This window comes from Corylus avellana, chromosome 10 (assembly GCF_965113065.1).
Source record: "Corylus avellana chromosome 10, dhCorAvel1.hap1.2, whole genome shotgun sequence".
Lineage (NCBI taxonomy): Eukaryota > Viridiplantae > Streptophyta > Magnoliopsida > Fagales > Betulaceae > Corylus > Corylus avellana.
The window spans coordinates 12,986,945-13,006,878 of NC_142499.1; the positions used below are offsets into that span (position 1 = coordinate 12,986,945).

At 34.0% G+C, this 19,934-nt stretch overlaps 3 protein-coding genes across 3 annotated transcripts; 1 reads left to right on the forward strand and 2 right to left on the reverse strand.

The window, feature by feature from the left end:
• Positions 1-200: 200 nt before the first annotated feature.
• UNE7 (Core-2/I-branching beta-1,6-N-acetylglucosaminyltransferase family protein) lies at positions 201-6,105 on the reverse strand. The gene is made up of 4 exons (XM_059571849.2): positions 5,420-6,105; positions 4,768-4,843; positions 4,538-4,653; positions 201-959 (listed from the first exon to the last, which is right to left on the reverse strand). The coding sequence occupies exons 1-4, from the start codon at positions 5,907-5,909 to the stop codon at positions 439-441; spliced, it is 1,203 nt and encodes a 400-aa protein (XP_059427832.2). The 5' UTR covers positions 5,910-6,105; the 3' UTR covers positions 201-438.
• A 4,785-nt stretch (positions 6,106-10,890) lies between these two features.
• Positions 10,891-13,626, forward strand: LOC132161676 (DnaJ/Hsp40 cysteine-rich domain superfamily protein). Its single transcript, XM_059571850.2, has 3 exons — positions 10,891-11,245; positions 11,457-11,718; positions 13,363-13,626. The coding sequence occupies exons 1-3, from the start codon at positions 11,081-11,083 to the stop codon at positions 13,428-13,430; spliced, it is 495 nt and encodes a 164-aa protein (XP_059427833.1). The 5' UTR covers positions 10,891-11,080; the 3' UTR covers positions 13,431-13,626.
• Positions 13,627-13,775: 149 nt separating this feature from the next.
• LOC132161832 (protein PNS1) lies at positions 13,776-15,642 on the reverse strand. Its single transcript, XM_059572030.2, has 3 exons — positions 15,475-15,642; positions 14,247-15,389; positions 13,776-14,159 (listed from the first exon to the last, which is right to left on the reverse strand). Exons 1-3 carry the CDS (start codon positions 15,559-15,561, stop codon positions 14,010-14,012), a joined length of 1,380 nt encoding a protein of 459 aa, XP_059428013.1. The 5' UTR covers positions 15,562-15,642; the 3' UTR covers positions 13,776-14,009.
• Positions 15,643-19,934: the final 4,292 nt, after the last annotated feature.

Genomic DNA, 19,934 nt, shown 5'->3' on the forward strand with positions numbered 1-19,934 from the left:
AATGGGTGATCGCATGTATCATTGTGAAAGTGTCTCATCAAGAAAAAATTCAAATCATTTGTCAAAACACAAAGTGATATAGATTTAATGAAAATGATTATTTTGAAATTTGGACCCGAGTGTTTAAGTAGTAAGAACCTATTTGAGGGTTTTTGTTTTTCCTGGTATATGGGTCAAGATTTTTTGTCTGGATCATGAATTCATACATGTAAATAAACTTGAACTATATCACATTCTGAAACGAAAGAGATTTTTCTTTCTTTCTTTCTTTCTTTCTTAAGGTGGATCTTTGATATATAAACCCAACAAAAATAATAGGCACAAGCCTAAATCATTACCTGCTCTTTCTTCAAAAAATGCAAGTACTACACAATGAAGATTTCATAGCAGCTTATACCCCATCACACTGTGCATTTATTTTTTCAATAAAAGAATGAATCATCTACACTGCTGCCTGTGGAAATTCCTCTCAGAAAGAGTTCTGGTGAGCAAAGTTTTCAGCCTTCTAGCCCCAGCTCCAGGCCTCAAAACACCAAAATTCTCACTCTGCAAAGCTGAGCATGTATTATACTTCTTCCCAGTACCCCCAGAACACCATCCCCCATAAGAGAACTGCTCATGTCGTCTTTTGAGAAGCTGGTGATCGATTTTGTCAAGAACCCTGTCGTTTTTCTTGAATTTCCGGGCGAACGGGCGGTTGCTCAAAACCATGCCCCTATAATCTTTGAGGACGAGGGATCTAGGGTGCTGCTTTGGAGGATTATCCCAAGTGATGTAATGGAGATCATGGTTTACTGTAGTGTTCTTGTACTCTTCAGAGTTGCAGATGGCTGTCTGGAAGTATCCCTCAGGAGATGAGACAAAGTTGGTGTAGTAGAGGAGAAGGGTTCTTGGCAAATTGTCCCACCCCACTATGCAGTACTCAGCAAAAGATCTTGACAGTATTGTCCATGCAGAACCTAACAGAATTTGTTCAGCAGAAATAAAGAAATTCCATATCAAGTGGAAGAAAAATACATGTAAAACTCAGAAAGTTCTGCAGAGAAATTATTATGTTTATGATTTAAATTTCATCACTCTGCCTAGATCATGACCATTGTGACAATTCAACTATAAAGGGAAAAGTATACTTAATTATCTGAAACTAACACCTACACATGCATATTTTGGACTTGAAATGCCCAAGTTGCCCTAAACTACCATTTCCTTGCCATGTGACAAATGCTCAAATTATCTTGAGTATTGAAAAAAAAAAAAAAAAAAAAAAAAAAGAAAAGAAAGATCTACCCCGGAAGGCTTTTGGGAGTAACCAAATCACATTCAAGTCCTTGAGAGGATGGTTGACCACTTCCCAAAATCGGAGACGGCTAAATCATCCCTTAGCCAGAGTCGGCCTTGCGGGGTCTTAGGCCACACCCAAAAGCCTCAGGATTTTCTCTTTTTTTTTTCTCTAAAATCAAGTCAATTTGGACATTTAAAGTCTAAAATTGACACATGTAAATCATGTACACCATTTCTATCTATTCTAATACCAACATGTCACAGATGGGCCAAATCGTAATGAAATAATAGTTTGAGAGAGTCAAGTATCACAAATAGTAGTTTCAGAATGTCTTTGTAAATGAGTTTTAAGGAAATTTGGGTATTTCATATCGAAAATATTCACATGTAGCTGAATTATGCCATTTTTCATCCATTTTAATGCCAAGCAATGGAGAGGTCTTTTGTAACAAAATGGCATTTTGTTTTTAAGGAAGTTAGATTGAATTGAGTGAGAACAAAGAGTTTCTAGCTTGATCAACAGCAAACCCTCAACCATAACCAACTCTAAGATATTGGCAAAAAAACTATATAGGACGAAATCAAACTTTATGAGTCAAAACATAATATGAGCACAAAACAGTAAGCCCTGTGTTTGGTTGTCTGCAAAGATGAATGAAACAAAAACTTGGAAACTTTTTTTTGTTTTTTTTTTTGGTGAAAGAAACAAAAAAAAGGGGAGAAAGTGCCATTTTTAGCATGGCTTTGGCTTACATGCTGTTATTAAAATAACAGCATGTATGCTGTAGTTGAATCAACGGTCAAGATTGAATTTTTTTAAATCTCTTTTCATTTTCTTTCTCCTATTAAATGCTTCTAAAAGTAAGTCAACTTTAAAATTTAATCTTGACCATTGATTCAACCAGCATACATGCTAAAAGCATTATCCTCCCCATTTTTTGGATATCAAAAGGCACATCCATAACAATTTAACTAAAATCATAAATCCTTTGAAAATAAATAACTATGGGGTGAGTAATTTGAAAAATAAAAAATACATATTTAAAGTTTAAACAAAGGAATAAACAGAAATCACATGCAAATAAATTTACGAAACTACACAAATAAATTTTAAACTATCCGGCCACCTATCCAGATAGGTATGCCGCTGCCGCAGATAAAATTTTGGAGAAAATCCACATATTTTTCCTTAAACTACCACTCAAATAACAATGTCCCCCCTCCCCCAAACTTTTAATTGCAACAATGTCCCTTCAAACTACCAAAAATTGTTATGTCCCCCTAATGACAAACATACCCCTAATAAAAAAATTTTAAAAAAAATTAAAAATGGTCATTTTTGTCGTTTTCTATGGATTACCTATGTAGGAATCTAGTATGTTATGCTAACCTACACTACTACGGTCTTTTTGATAGTTTTGAAAGAGAAATTAACAAATTTTTGATAATTTGTGAGATATTGTCCCAATTAAAAGTTTAAAAAAATATTATCAATTCGATAATAGTTTGAGAAAAGTATATAGATTTTTTCCTAAAAAATTTCACATTATCTACCTAAATTACAAATAATTTAAATAAATAATTACTGCGAATCATTACTTATTATTTTTGTTCAAGGCATCCATCATTTTGAATTCTGTAAAGCATTCCGTACAAGCACCAGGCAAGCATGTGCGTTGCAGCGTTTGGACAGAAAAGCAGGTGATAAAAGAGAATATGCGTCAGCATTTGCGTTTTGGTTTGTATATAATGCACCCTCACATTTGTCCATTTTATTCTTTACTCTTCTAATAAACGGAGTTGCAGATCAAATACGGAGGCCATTAAAAAGCTCCTTCGAGACCCAACCCACAACAATATCATAATCGGATCCTTTTCCTTCATGCCCCTCCACTCCATATTTTTGTTATTTCTCTCCCCTTAATGAATTTTCAAGCCTCCTAACTTGTCGTTTTTGTCGTTGAAGTTACAAATTTTGCTCAAAATTTATCGAACTGACTTGAAAAATGAAGTAGACTTAAACTGTAGCAGATTTAATTGATGCAAAAAAAAAAATAATAATAAGAATATTCTGTATAAAAAAATAAAATAAAAAATTATTTTATAGTGATTTTTTTTATTTAAATATTAGTAAAAAGTTATTAATATCATGTAAAAAATAAAAATATTGAAATTAATTTTGAAATAAATAATGACTTTTTTTTTTAGTCCTTTGACAAACGTAACATAGGTGTTACGAGTCGGATGCCGGTAGGTAAAGGAATGGGATGGCAAAACAAATTTTATAGTTGATATCAACGACTAACCTACCTGAATTAGAAAGAAGAAGAAAAAAAACTGCTTACCTACCTTTCAGCATCAACAAAATTAAGAGAATGAAAAGGACATTTAACAGCACTCAAATCAAATCAGAATATTTTGTTTTTTAAATAATTCAGAAGAGACAATAAGAGAATATTGACGACACTACATAAAATATTTATTTTTCACACTTATTTTATATCTCTAATATTATTTATTTTAATTATTATTTTTAAATGGCTAACATATAATTCACATAAAAGAAAAAATTAAACACGTTTATATATTAAAGTAATGATTAAGTGATTAAATTTATCTTTTCTTATTATTTAAATTTTTGAGATAATTGATGATTTAGAGTGTTTGGAATTGCGTTCGAAAAATAGAGTTTTTAAGTCAAAAAAGTGTTTTTGGGTAAAAGCTTTATTTATAAGCTTTTGTCAAGAATGCGTTTTGATCATTTTTAGGCTTTTTGGACCCTTGAAAGCGCTTTTTAATTTTTTTGTCAAACGAGTACTTTTTTCTTCAAACTAACTTTTTGAGTGATAAAAACATTTTTAAGCCTCTCAAACGAATCTCAAACATGCCCTTAACATGGTATCAAAGTTAAAGGTTATGAGATCGAACTTTAACTCTGTCAAATCACTCCATTTAAATTAAATATTTCAACTCTATATTTTATTATATAAAAAAGAAAAGGGAAAAAAAAAAAAAGTGTTGAAAAAAAGACCATCTTGAAAATTTGGAAACGGGAGAAATTAAATAAGTGGAAACAATTATCTATCTTCACGTGTCACCGTAGGTAGTTGAGTGCGGTGACGTGGGTGTGGTCTCTCAAGAAGAAAAAAGAAAAAAGAAAAAAGAAAATCGGAGAAGACTTTGGAGGGGCATGGATGCAAATAAATTCTTTTAAAATAAAGCTTGAAATGTAATAAGGAAAAGAAATGGGAAAAACCTGTATAGAGCTTGAAAGCCGTTGGGACGGACCTCTGTTTAATAACCCACCAAATGTCAGACTTATTGCGGCTATACAGTCCTGGGTCTATTATTATTGGCTTCCCTCTCTTATTCCTGAAACATCGCATTTGCCTAATCATTAACTTGCCCTTAATATAAATAATATGAATATATATATATATATATATGAAAAAATTTACAATAAGTAAAAAAAAAAAAAACTCTCACAATTTCCAACCCAAGTGACCGCTGTGCTGTATGAAATTTAGATCTCTGGGCACCTCCGAAAAGGCGTGAATTAGATCTGCAAAATTAGAAAAATACGAAATTCAGAAAATTTAATTATTTAATTAATATTTTAACAAATAATACTTAACAATTAGAATAGATAATGTGTACTTATTTGCATTAAACTAGTTATTAAATTTCACACCAAACCTCTCATGTTATCTATCTGCATAAATTATTAGTAATTTGAAAAAGCTATCTGTTTAGATATAGATAATGTGAGTGATCGATCCATGCAAGATTTACCTTATCAAATAAATTTTAATTTCTATACAAATTCTCTCACATTATCTGCCTAACCCATTCAAATAAATATTTGTTTGTAGATCCCAATCCCACGGTTTGAGAGTGAAACAATAATTCAGAACCGACCATGATCATCCTCTCTATTTCAAATGAAGTATTCGGTTAGATATATTTTACGAACAAAAATACTGCTCAAGGGAATCCTCTCCTCTTCAAATGATCTCGAGAGAGAGGATCTAATTCAGAACAATGGAGGAAAACGATGTAGATAAAACTATATGGGATGCAAAATTAAGAAGAAAATCAATCTAAAAAAAAAAAAAAAAAAAAAGGGCACTCACCCTACCATCTTGGGTGATCAAGGGATAATCAGAAGCACTAAGATTAATGAACCAATCCCAATTGCAGGTCCTCAACAGCATTGCCATTGCATGGAGAGTGGTGGACAGCATGGTGGGTCCTCTGTACGTCACCAAGTTAGGCTTCTCAACCAGCCACACATTACCCACTTGGCTGAAAACCGGTTCCCCCGCCACAAACCTCGCTAAATCCCGGTGCTCCGCCGCCGGCGCACCGTGATCCATGTGAATCAAATAGTAATTCGCGGGATGATACAATGCCTTCACCACCCGCTTTAGCCTTCCGGTGTCGCCTTTCGACGCCGAGATCAGGTAGGCGAACGTCGCCGGGTACGGCTTGTTGGATCTTTGCACATTCAAGTAGTTCATAATCGGCCGGAAGTTTGAGATGGGCAGCGTCAGTTTGGTCGGAATGTAGAGAAAAGAGAATAATATTGCGAGGAGCATGAAGAAAATGGTGAATCCTTTGATACCCATCAGAGAGAAAAAATGAAAAAATGAAAAAATGTGAGAAAATCCAGAGAGAGATTGATGGAAACGACGATGGGAGGATTGGAGTTTTTTTAGTGAGTTTGGGGAGATTTAAATGGCTGAAGAGTTGGGGGAATGATGAAAAAAGGGTAGGAGGGGAAGTATGTGGATTAGATCGTTGGGTTCCTTGCTTGGAAGCAAGGCCTCCATTTGTCAGTTTATTGTCGGTGGGAGTTATTTTTTTTGATTTTACAGTCGAATTTTGACTACTCAACGCAATTGTTCCCATGATCTTTTTCTAGAATATTTGTGCCTGAATTTACGGAACTACCCTTTGTTGTTGGGGTTCACCTAACAGTTGTATGTCAGATAGATGTTGCATCTTTTCAATCTATTGGGCCTTTTTTTTCGGGTCAAGATTTCTTTTTTTGTTTGGGTTTATTTTTAAAAAATGCTATGTTTCTTCCTATGGTTCTCTTGATTTTAGGTTGATATTGTTTTCTAAAAATGCATAAGAAAACTTGTTCTTACTTTCTAAATTATGGAGATGGTTAAAAATATAGTGAATTCTATTATTTCTCTTCTAAAAAAGCTTTTTAAAGAACAATATACACGTAGAATTGGGAGAATCATTGGAGGAATCGTAGCATTTCTCTTATCTTTTTGGATCAAGATGATTGCAGGATTTTTATGCTATTGAGATCCAAGTCTATAATTAGGAAGAGAAATGCTAGGGGTGCTAAATTTTTTATTAAGAGATTGACACTAAAGTAATGTGAAATTTATTTGTTGGTACCCATAGTATTTCTCTTTATTAATTTTTTAACCATATTCAATAAATAAACTTCATATTATTTTGACATTTATCTCTGATAAAAGATGTAATACCTCCAACATTTCTAAATTAGTAAATGGGCTCAAATAAGTTGTCGAAATGTAGGACGCAACACTCACCCAAAAAAGGAAGGTTGAGCTACCACATTTTGTTAAACAGATTAATCCAAGCAAGCCTAAGCCTATATTGTTCAAACCCAAAAGGGCACAGCATTGAGTGATACAGTGCAGGCATTTAAATGATGATAAATACTCTATCTTATAATTTTATTTTACTTTTATTTTATTGGGTTAATGTGATAATGTCATCAACCCTTTTTATCCACCTAATGGTGTTGATTTGCTACTGTACAACTATATTTTAGTCTCCCAATCAAAGCTAAGTTACAATGAGTTTCCTTTGTTGATTGTAACACTCCACATAATTATGTGACAATTATTTTAAAAATAAATATTGGTTTATAAGTTACAAAGATTTTTTAATTTTTTTAAAGTATTCTAAGTGCAAAAATTTCCCTAAAATGTATGTACTTTTATACCCATGTGAAAGTGATCAACAAAAGATGTTTTAAAATTTAGAAATTACACTCATCGAATGATTGATGTTACCATCAATCAATCGATACATGTGGCTCACCGAACGATCGATCTAAGGGCCTTTAAAGAAATTTTTAGGACCATGTAGTATGAGAGGGCTTTGTAAAAGGATCTTAGATAAACCCTAAATCCTATTTTCGCCATTGCAAACACTAAAACCCTAGAGTGAGAACGATAGAGGAAGGATGAGAGAGAGAGAGAGAGAGAGAGAGAGAGAGAGAATTTCTTGGAAGCTTTGCTCGGAGAAGCTCTACCATTGTGTTAATCAGCTAAACCCAACCTTTAACTTCAATTTTTAAGGATGATTTCATAATTTATTTTCATATCTAATTATGCTTAGTTTTTCTAATCACATGAGTTAAAGTTAGTCTTTGTATTCTAAAAGGTAGATCCTTGCATGATAACCTTAGATCTTGAAATTTTGATTTCGCTTTTGTATCAAACAACACTAGAACACATACTAATCCGTGTTTTAATGCCTTTTATCTTGCATGGTTAGCAAATGGGTTTTCAATCATGTTAATAATAACTTAACAACTTTCATTATTAAGAATGTATGAAGATATGATTGATGGTAATGATTGTGCATGGTAGATGACATGTATTAGGGCTTTTGTAATGACTAGGAGCTTGGTTATTGCAAGAGATTAGGGTTTTGTAGTTAATTATAAGTTTTAAGGGGATCAAACATTAGATCCTCGAGGAGCTGAACATTCAATGCAGAAAGTGGATAATTAGGGTTTTATTGCATGGTTAGGGTTTTAGCCGCATGATTAGGGTTTTATGTGTAAGATTAAGATGATTCGTGTGCTATATGTCTAATATTATGATATAATTTGCAGTGATGTGAGCGTAATATGTCTGAGATTGAGGTAAGTAAATGCTTACAAAATAATTAAACTCTTTTAATATACAAATGCAACATTTCTCTTACAAATTACGAGATGTTTTGTATGTGCGGTTTACTTCATGAATTACGTTATGAGCCCAATTTTTTCATCGAATGATTATTGCAAATGCTATATGATTTATAATAATTGAACATATAGTGTCGATCATCAGATGGTATGCACAAGTGTATAAGGGCTTAACTCTATACTAGTCTATAGTCAATAGATTTATATTTATTGTTTGGCCTTAGATCCAATGGTTGTATAATGTGATCGGCGCAACCATATATGGTTGGTGATCACTATAGACCAACATTATTAATACTTTGCTAAGAAAATAAGTTTATATCGGTGCATAATTTCTTAACGCATACTTAAGAACCAACCATATTCTCCTTTTCACCGGCGCTTGGGTAATTATGTATCAGTTTTTAAGCACCGGCGTCCCCAGTACACAGTCTTCAGCACAGTAAAAACACTAGCGATTTATATGCGCCAAATATTTTTCTGTTGAATATTTGATATTTTGTGCAATTTATTTGTCTAATCCTTGTGTCAACGAAATGCCGGTGCAGGTTATTTGTGCATTTTATTTTCCTATTTAATTAGCGGGGCCTAATCCTTATATCATGGCATGTTAGAGTGTTCAAACGCTGAGTATACATGCTTACAATGCTATTGTGACATGAGTTGGATTGTAATTAGGTATTACGTGGCATGAACATTAAAAAATTAATAAAAGCATGACAAAATGATCTATTTGATCATAAAACTTAGAAACCTTATGAAATAAATTTATTTAAAACCTTATGAAGCGATTTCATTAAAACTTATGACAAAATGACAATTACTAACTTGACAGGTGCCTTTTGTTCATATTTTTTACAAGACTAATGGAGACGTAGGAGTATATACTAGTTTGAACAACATAAAGGCTTTCTTTTAATTTTGTTTATTATAATATATATTATTCATACAATAATAGTAAGACATAATATAATATTATTTAGTAGGTTTTTTATATAATTGTCATACAATTTAATAATGTGGTAGTTAAAATAAGTTTTTGGATCAATACTTATTAAAAAAAAAATTAAAATTAAGGTTTAATTTTTACTGTTACGCCATTCTAATTATATGACAGTTAGATAACAGTATTCTAAATAACATTTATATGTCTTTTAAATATTAAAGAGCTTGAAGCTTGGATTACTAAACTGAGACAGTTGAAATTGAACTCCAACACTAAAATCGTTATTTCACCTTAAGGCCCTGTTTATTTTGACATAAACTATTTTATATAAGGGAAAATTACTTCAGCAGAAAACATTTTTTGGTGTTTGGTGGAAAATCAACGACGAAAATAGAAACAGTGGCAACTAACAGCAACCTCCGGTGACGATAGTCGGCGGTGTATCAACAACAATGGTCAAAGACGGTGGTGGCGGATAATAAACTGTGAGAGAAAGTACGTGCAAGAAAAAAATCAAGTAATATATAGTGAGAAAGAGAAACTCAAATTTGAAAAATAGTTTATGAAAAAAAAAAAAAAAAAAAAAAAAAGACAAAAAAAAAAAGGAAACCATTTTACAAAGAGTTTTCTTATTAAATAAAAATGTTTTCCATTTAACTAAAATTTTCGGTCACTCCGAACACCAAAAAAAAAAAGTTCCATGTCAAACAAACAAAATCTAAATATATGGGTTTATATCTTGATTAAGGAATATATATATATATATATATATAAAGGAAAAAAAACTGGAGCCGATAGAAAAGGAAAAAAATTCTAATGTAAAGTGATCGACTAGAAAAAACAGCTGCCGACAAAGTTTAAAACCGGGCGGCGTGACGAGTCGGGTCAAGACTGGCCTCCTTCCCATTTTGTGTGGATATATATAAAATGAGGAATGATAGTAACCAACTTTTTTGCCCAATAAAAGTTCAACTTTTGCCTTATTTATTTTTAAAAAATAAAATAAAATAAAAAATGGAAAAAATGTTTAAAGCAACCCTATCTATTTTTTGTCTTTCTTTTATTTGGTATTTTTTTAAAAATGAAAAATGGTATTTTTTTCATAATAATGACATTTTTTTTAAGAAAATGTCATTATTATGAAGAAAAATACTATTTTTCATTTTTAAAAAAATACGAAATAAAAGAAATGCCAAAAATAGATAGGGTTGCTTCAGACATTTTTTCCATTTTTCATTTTGGTTTTTTTAGAAAAAAAATAAAAGGTAAAAGTTGGACTTTTGTTGGGCAAAAAAGTTGGGCCTTTAGCATTTCTCATATATATATATATATATATATATATATATGAGGTTTGATACGGATACAACACAAACCCAACTCATGGCCAACTTCTCTCCTACGTGTACAAAAATTTGAATTTTAAACCAAACAAATTGTCTTCTTTCCCAAATTTTCGGAATCCCAAAATCCTCTCTCTCAATTTCTTTTGTTGTTAAATGACACGTAGGAGAGAAGTTGGTTCTAAGTTGGGTTAGTGTTGTGCCTTTAACATTTTCCTATATATATATATATATATATATATATATATATATAAAGGAAAAAAAACTGGAGCCGATAGAAAAGGAAAAAAATTCTTATGTAAAGTGATCGACTAAAAAAAACAGCTGCTGACAAAGTTTAAAACCGGGCGGCGTGACGAGTCGGGTCAAGACTGGCCCTCCTTCCCATTTTGTGTGGATCGTTAACACCGAGGGGCTCAAAGCCTGAGTACTCAAATCAGCGATTCCTTCGAAGCTAATGCTTTTCCTCCATCTCTCTCCTAAGCATCCCTTTCATCTAATTCCTTTGGTTTCTGTATCTACATTCAAACTCAGAGAATTGCAATGGATTCTGCTACTCTAAAGATCACGTCGTTCCCAGTTTTGCCTAAATCTCCACCGAAGTTCAAAAACCCAAATCATAAGATTCTATCAGGATTTCGTTTCAACGGGAAGAAGATTTATGCCATCTTTCCCAACGGCTCTGTTCCCCCCTCTGCTTCCCAAAGGGTATGTTTGTCCTCACCAAAGCTTTCTACTGTAACCATATTTCATGTTGTCAATCATTTCATCATTCTTCGTCTCTGTTGCAAAATAGTATGATTCTTTCATTTCTTTTTTAATCAGAACTAGATTGAATTGCGTCTTCCATTTTTCTCTTGTCAATGAAATCAAGCTTATAATGGGTATGGATTTCTCAATTCCTCTTTTCCGTTTTCAGGGTGAGTCAAGTTCGGGAGGAGATGTGCATAGGCGGAGAAGCAGTCTGAAGTCTCTGTTTTGTTACGATAAGGCTATACCAGAAGAAAGAATTGAGAAGCCTGTTGGGATATCTTTGGCTGAAAAAGTAATCGGAGATAACTCACGATGCACAGATTGCCAAGCCAAAGGTGCAGTGCTTTGCATGACTTGCTCTGGTTCAGGCTTGTATGTTGACTCCATATTGGAGAGCCAGGGCATTATTGTCAAAGTTCGCTGCCTAGGTATATTACCTTCCTTCTCCAAACATCCTAGAAAACTACATGTATATGTTTTACGTGTGCACATTCATGCTCTTTGCTTCTATTCCTGGTTTAACTTTTTAAGTCAATTTATTTGGTACAATATTGTGTGTTCATATCAATGAGAGCTAAGAATTGAGTTTCTTTCACAAGAAGCCTTAAGGAGGGCATGCTGTTTAAGTTCCATTGACAACTTTATATTTATTAATAAAGGCAAAACAATACAAAATAAATAAAAAGGAAAAAAAAAAAAAGAAGCAAAACTGATAGTGGTAAAAGCTTTTGGCAAAGGGAAGTGCTACATGTACTTGAAAGTGCTTATTCCCTGATGTGACAGCGAAAATCATATTGACATATCATATGCAAATTAACTCGTACAAAATTCAATGATGATTTTCATTGACACATTAGGGAATAAGCTCTTGGAAGTATATGTAGCATTTATCTTTGGAAAGGGAGGTAGACATGGGTTAGTGTTATAAGGAAAGCCGCTTCATCAAGTATATTAATCATCAATGTATAGTTGATTGTTACATTAGTGAATGGTGCTAGGTATGAACACACTCCTCCCACTTGAATTGTGATGTTATTATTGAGTTTATTGAAGTTTAATCTATTTTTATAATTGTTCTAACTACTAAGATTTTTCTTTTATTGACCTTGATTATGATACACTACCACCTCTAGTAAATAAAGGAGGAGACAATTTTTAATTTGCAAAAAGCGTTTACATTAGCTAAGTAATTAATTTTAGTAATCTTTTTCTAATGGTTTCCAATGCTGAATTTTTCCTCGCTTATTTCAAGCACCTTTATTGTGAAGAGGATCAACTTATTCAAGTAAAACATAATTAATATAAGTAAGTTTAACTAGCCCTTCCATACATTATTTGATCAGGGAGTTAGAGGACTATCTTTAAGATCTCACAATACACTCATTGATTGTCATCTTTAGCTGTCTTTTAACTCATTTATCTCAACATCTTCTCCCAGCTACACTTTTATCCTGATGATTATTTCTCTTGGTTGGTCAGACAATCTTCAGTGTTCACTTTTCATAATTTCACATCTTATTCATCTCTAGCATGACAAGATTATAGACTATAAAACAAGCACTTCTCTGATTTTGGCACTTAGGCTGTAATAAATTGACCAAAGTTGTTCTTAACTACCCCTCAACCACTAACCATCTAATTCTGAATGTCTTTATATGAAGTTGCATTACGTATGAAAAATTAGTTATCTTAAAAATCGCCAGATTCCAAGTTTGTCCAATTTAAAACTGTTCCATCCTAAATTTTACTCGTAAGTTTGAGTCCTACAGGGAAAATTAGATTTTGACAATGCCTCTTTTAACAAAATAGCCTTGTTCAGGATGTAAAGTATTTCACTACTAAGGCTGTTATATGTAGAATTCCAACAAACATTGTTAAGAAATATAGAACTCTATTTTGAAGCTATATTCATCTTCTGACATTTGCTAAATCTAGTAAATTCTGTATTTTTATGTTCTTTATTGTAGTTGGAATTTGATTATTTCAAGAAGAATTAATCAGTATCTGGTATGATACTGATGATTGTATTTGGAAAAGGACATTGTTCTAATATTACAATTGTTGCGATGTAGGTTGTGGAGGAACTGGTAACATAATGTGTTCAGAATGTGGAGGCCGTGGTCATCTTGGACCCAATTGAGTGGTGTGGTTCGCTTCTGTTCCTTCAATTTTGTTGTAGGTCTGCTGTATTTATCTTTCATATTGCAATACTACGTAAGACACGTATATTCTAGTTAAGTGTAGCCTTTCAATTTTGTTTGATTCATTAGTTGTTGATATGTGACACAATTTACATGACGATCTATTGAATTAATATAATCAATGGTTTAAACTGCAAAGGATCTATTGAAAATTGCCTGAGTGCCACTGGTTGTTGCCATTTCCCTCCACACGGCGCATTGAAAACAAAAATGCATTTCATATTATTCTGCCCTCTGAAAGATTAATCCTTCAATGAAGTTTGAAGGCATAATAAGCACGCTTGCAAGGGACACCTTATTCTATCTGGTGCTTGAAGGCATAATAATGGCATATATATCCTACATTGCAAGGCATCCAATGTTATACGATTTATCATTTCTGATGACATAGAATTTGTAAGAACTTTGCCATTTTCAGAACAAAAAGAAAAAGAATGTCCATACATGTTCACATTTCCAACCATTTACCATTATCTAGCTGGTATATCCTATACATTGCTCTAGTAGCTAGGACTGGTTCAACTTTGCTCCCGCCAAGCTTGACGTCTCCGAAGCTCTTGGATGCGAACCGGGATGGTGGAATCAAACTGATGGCTTTGTGGATTCTCTGCATAGGCGACATAGTAAGCTGAAAGGCATGCTTGTGGCCAGGCCATTGCTATCCGGCACTGAAACAGGCATCAACATTGAAGTCAATTTCTTTTCAAGTTTTATTATCGCCAGGAAACTCAAGTCAATTACAAGTAAGTGTTTACCATGAAGTAGCCAATCAAGAAAGCATATATTGATACTTGTGTAGCATGACTCTCTTGAATGGCGAGCGCCCATATTCCACTCAATAGGCTGCATATAGCACCCCCTGCTACGCCAGAAAGGAAACAAAATGCCCCAGTAAGATCTGAGTTGATTAATGTTTCCAATCCAGCCATCTTGAACATCTCCCAAGTATCAATTGATGCCTGCATGAACCCCTGGTTGAAAGCCCCGACGTGCACAAAGCCCCACCGGTTCCCGTATGCTACACCGGCTGAAGCGATACCCGAATAGCAGTCAGCACATGAAAACAAGAACTCATCTGTGTCCCCTGCTAACAACTTCATGGCTCGAGCTGACCCCTGGATAACCCCAAGAATTGGGACAAGGGCTGAGCCAATGCAAACACTTGGCATACAGTATCTGAGCGTGTCGTGGAAAGCCACACGTGTGTCGATATATGCGCCGCAAGCGAAGTGCATGTACTTCACACGTGCTATTGTGACTAGGACTATGTTCTTGATGACATGCATTGTCCAGGCCAGGCTAAGCAGGATGATTGAAATGAACAAGGGGTCTAGGCCAGTTGTGGAAGCAGTGGCCCCTCCGATGCCGGATATTGAGAGACAGGAATAAAGAATGCTGGCAAGGATTGATAGAATGACTAAAAACGTGGTTTTAGCCGGAGGGGGAGCGGTGGAAACCGATAAGACCGTGGTGGCGTATTCGAACCGCGGATTCACCCAACAACCATATAGTGACTGAATCAGTGCAGATATCAGGGCAACTACACCAGCTGCTATACCCCCGGTAGAGCCAATCAAAAAGAATACAATACCAACAGCACATGTTAGCAACGGGCTAAGCCAAAAGGCAGCCTTGATTGCTTTCGAGGGATTGCAGCTAGTGATCCCTTGCCATGTGAAACCAACAATTCCAGCACACGCTGCTGAAGTGAGCAAGGGAGGGAACCACTTCTTGGGGCGGAAGTGGTGGTTGTCGGCAGCAGAGAGGAGGCTGCGGATCGTGAGGAAGATGATCAAGATGGTGACTAGTATCAAGTGCGAAAAGAATACAATCCGAACCGACCATCTGAAGAACTTCCCTGCTGCCGTCGTTCTGATTGGAATTCTTGCTTCTTGTAACTGCAACCACAAGAAAACCAAGTTAATACAATCTTCTTTAAATCCAATAAAAGAAGAAAGAAGAAGCAAATGAGAGAGAGAGAACCTTGATGGGATTTGTGGGTGGCTGGGTCTGTATGTGGTGGACGCCCTGCATAGATGAAGTGCTAAAAGACTCCTTGGGATTTCTCATGCGATGATGCTTCTCAGTCTCCCACAAGCTTTTTTTTATTTGTTTACAACTCTGGCCTACCGCCTACCCACACCCTTTCACTTTCTTGACCGCCACGGTAAAGCAAAAGTCAGTGGAAATTTTTCGCAAACGTGAAAGGCTCATGTGATTATCACCCAAAACTGCCAAAAGTGAAAGACTAAATACTATTCTTTGCACAGAAGTCGTCGTCTTAAACAAGTACTATTCTTTGCAAACGTGAAAGACTAAATAGTAAATACTATTCTTTGCACAAAAGTCGTCGTCTTAAACAAGTCAAAGTAGAAAGATTTGACGGAGTCCTGAGCTTTGAAATTCTGTGTGGAAGAAAGGCAGAGGTGAGCTAAGGTAACGTGATGAACGGGGTATCTTAATTCGACTCTTGTCTTTCCTCGTGATGCAGTTGGGCTTTTATCTTCCGGGAAATGCTCAGCGTTTCTTCTACTTGTTTTAAATCTTTTGTTTGGCTCAACTGCTAACTAATTTTGGTTAAGCGCAGATCGGGCCACCAGCCGCTATTCCTTCACGAGAAACGTCGGGTTAATAAGAAAAGTGGAAACTGAAACTTACTTTCCTTTCTGTAATATAGGAAAAAAAAAGAAAAGAAAAAAAAAAAAGAAGTAAATTAAGGCTATATTGGTTTCGCATAAAATGATTTTTGCAAAATGAATTTTTGTAATTTTTGGTGTTTGATGCGATGAAAAATAATAGTTAACAGAAAACATTTTTGGTTTGACCAAAAAAGCTTTTTTAATTTTCGTAAAATAGTTTCTCTTTTTTAAAACTCAGTCTCAAAACACTAATGCTTTGCTAGGACCTCATCAAGATACTATCGGGAACTGCCTGGGACACTATTGGGACTTCACTGAGACCCGACAGGACACCACCAAGACTCCTTTGGGACCGTGCCGGGACTTCACCAGGACTAGCTAGGACACCACCAGACCCCTACCAGGATATGGTATGGATTTCACCGAGACAGGTACTTGTGTGTGTTTATGGTGGGTTCCGACAGTGTCTTGGCGATATCGTAGCAGTGTCTCCCGACGGACCACCACTACCAAATGTAGAAAAAAGTTTTTGGCAAAAAATATTTTCCTAAAAATCATTTTTTGACAGAAAACATTTTATGTTGAAACAAACAGAGTTTAAGTCTCTAAGTTTTTATGAGATATAAATTTAATCTTTGTAAGTTTATAATTTTTCTTTGATTTCAAATAGGTATTTATGTCAGTTTACCACTAATGAGATATAATGCAATGTGGTTCTCATTTGACACATCATGTACTAACTGAACGTGTAAATTTATAGGGTTTTAATTTAATCTTTTTAAGTTTATAGTTTTTCTTTGATTTATATTGCAATGTGGTTCTCATTTGACACATTATGTACTAACTGAAGGTGCCACATGGCATAGTTATCTTAAATTATAAAAATATTCCATATAAAATTCAAGGAAGGTGGTCAGTAACCCATGTAAGTTGTAACACTCCGAATTTTCTCTTTAATATTTTAATATTTTAAATTCAAGATTAAGGAGGACTTTTGAATAAAATATTAATCTTGGTGAATCCTCCTCTGAAACAAAAATATTGTTTTGGATGTGTGATTTTTTTTTTTTTTTTTTTTTTGGTAATCTTTCCAACTCAACTCAAAATTGTGAATATGGAAGAAGAAAAAAATTGACATTATGTTTGGATAGCTTAAAGAATATAAAATAAAATTATATATATATATTACAAAAACCAAAAGCAAAAAAAGGAAAGAAAAAAAAAAGTGGTTTTAATTTTTAAACAATCCCTAAGGCCAACCACCCTTAAAGTGTGGATCAGCTACTCTCAACAATGATTTTGGTAGTGGTTCGGCCACTCCCAGTCATTGCTTGGGCCACCCCCAAATTAGACAGGGTAGCTAAGCCACCCCTAGACTCTTAAGGGTGGGCTGACCATATATAATAATAATAATATTTTTTTGATATTTTTAAAATTTTTATTAATGATTTTTATTGGTTGGGTTAAAATTTTTTGAGTTAAGTTTAAAAATTTTGAGTTGAGTTGAGTTGAGTTGAGTAACATAGTATCAAATAAAAAACTTAAAAAAAAAAAAAAAAAAAATGGGACTTTGGGAGAAGGGAATGTCGAATGAAGGTAATATTTTCTTTGGAAGGATACTACTTTATAGATTCTAATTTAGATTATCGAGGAATTTCACCCAGGATTTTTTTTTTTTTTTTCCTAAGTTAACTGTAAAAGTATGGGCTGTATGCCCGGCCAAAGGCCCAAATATTTTAAGGTTGGCTCTCCCCAAATTTGAAGATAAAAAAAAAAAAAGAAGAAAAAAAAGTGCACATATCTTTCTCAAATTACTATCTTACTGTTTATATAAAATAATAATAATAAACTACCATCTCATTGTCAAATATCAATGTTCTCCCCAAACTACCAATTGTGTCAATGCCCCCCTAAATTACTAAAAAAATGTTAGTGTCCACAAGGCTAACAAAAAGACAAAAATGACGTTAAAATTTCTTTCTACTAGATAAAAAATATCCTTATGAATTCAAAAAAAAAAAAAAAAAAAACCTAAAAAAAAGAAAAAAAGAAAAACCAAGGGGTTGTTAATTTTAAAATTTATATTGATTATGTATCCTTATAAATTCAAAAACTAAAACTAAAATAAAATAAAAAAATAAATAAGAAGAAAAAGAAAACAAGGGGGTGCCCCCCCCCCCCCCCCCTCCCATTTTTTTTGTTTTAAACCTCTAGTTTTTAGTTTTTAGTTTTTTTTTTTTAATATATATATTAATTTTATGAAGGGTCTTTTTGTCATTGGGGTGTCATTGTTTGATAGTTTAGATGGGACATTGACAAAATTGGTAGTATTGAAATGTAAAACCCCAAGTATTAATTAGGGTTAGAGTACCTTAATAAAACAATATGAGATATTAGGGTCGGATCTGAGAGAAATGATGGAGAATCCTAGACTTTTGAGCATTTTTGTGAAGGTCAAACGTTCGAATAGGAAACCGAACGCTCAATGCTGAATGTTGGAGGCGAACGATCGATGGCAACGCCATTTTAAGAGGGAAAATATTGGATTTTCAAATCCCAAGGAAACATATAAAAATCTTGTAATAGATACCATGACGTGCGCCTCGAAATAGCTTTTTGATAGGGGTGTCAACTCGGTCCGGTTTCCCAGTTTTTGGCCAAAACCGGAACCGGAACCGGGACCCCGGTTAACCGAGATCCCGGTTACCGGCCGGTTCCGGTATTACCCGGTCCGGTAACCGGTTTTTTTTAAAAATTGATTTTTGGGCTTATTTTAGGTATTTGGCCTAAAATAAGCCAATTTTTTTTTTCATAAGTTGGCCCATTTTTTGAAAAATCTATTAGTTTTTTTTGTCTAAATTAAATGGGCTTTGTTGTAATTGTTCCAAATAATTAAAAAATAAACCTTAAAAAGTCCAAAAATCCTAAAAAATCATTGTTTTTGCCTATTTGGGCCTTAGAAATAAAAATTTAATTTTTTAAAATACCCCAAACCTAAACCTAAGTGTAAAAAATATTAATATATATAATATATATATATTAATATATAAATATAATAATATATAAATATTATTAAATAAAATGGAAACCCGGTTCCGGTATTCCCGGTAAAAACCGGGTACCAAAAACCGGTACCGGAACCGGGGTACCCGGTTTTTAGATTTTTCAAACCGGAACCGGAACCGGTTTCCGGTTTCCCGGTTTCCCGGTTTTCCGGTTCCGATTCCGGTTCCCCGGTAATTTTTGACACCCCTACTTTTTGAAATAGGGTCACACGCAAAATTCTGAGACTTATAGCAAAAGTTATGTATGTTTTACCAAACATTATGTGAGGTGGTCAACTACTGGAAAAAGTCAACTCGAAATGTTCGATAGTTGTTATGGAATGTTCTATCCTGCATCTGACTCAAAAAAAAAAAAAAAAAAAGAAGACATTTTTGAGCTATAAAAAGCTTGTTTGGGGATTAGGGTTCCATTATGTGCGCCCCACAACCCCAAGAATGAACCAGTAGCCCCTAGAGAGAGAAAGAGAGAAATAGAAGGAAAGATGAAATTTTTGGAGAGAAAAACATGAGAAGAGAAAGTGTTTGGGGCAAAAGGGCTTAGTGGAAGCTTCAAGGGTAAGATTATGTTAGTCTTCTCTTTAATTTTTTTGAATGTTCTACTCGTTATAGGTTCATAGATTTACTATTTCGAGATTTGGGTAATATAGGTTTATATTTGGTTAATGAATTTGTTGTTTAAGTTTTATAGGATGAATCTTAGATGTTTGATATTGATTAATGTTTGAATTATGAATAAGTA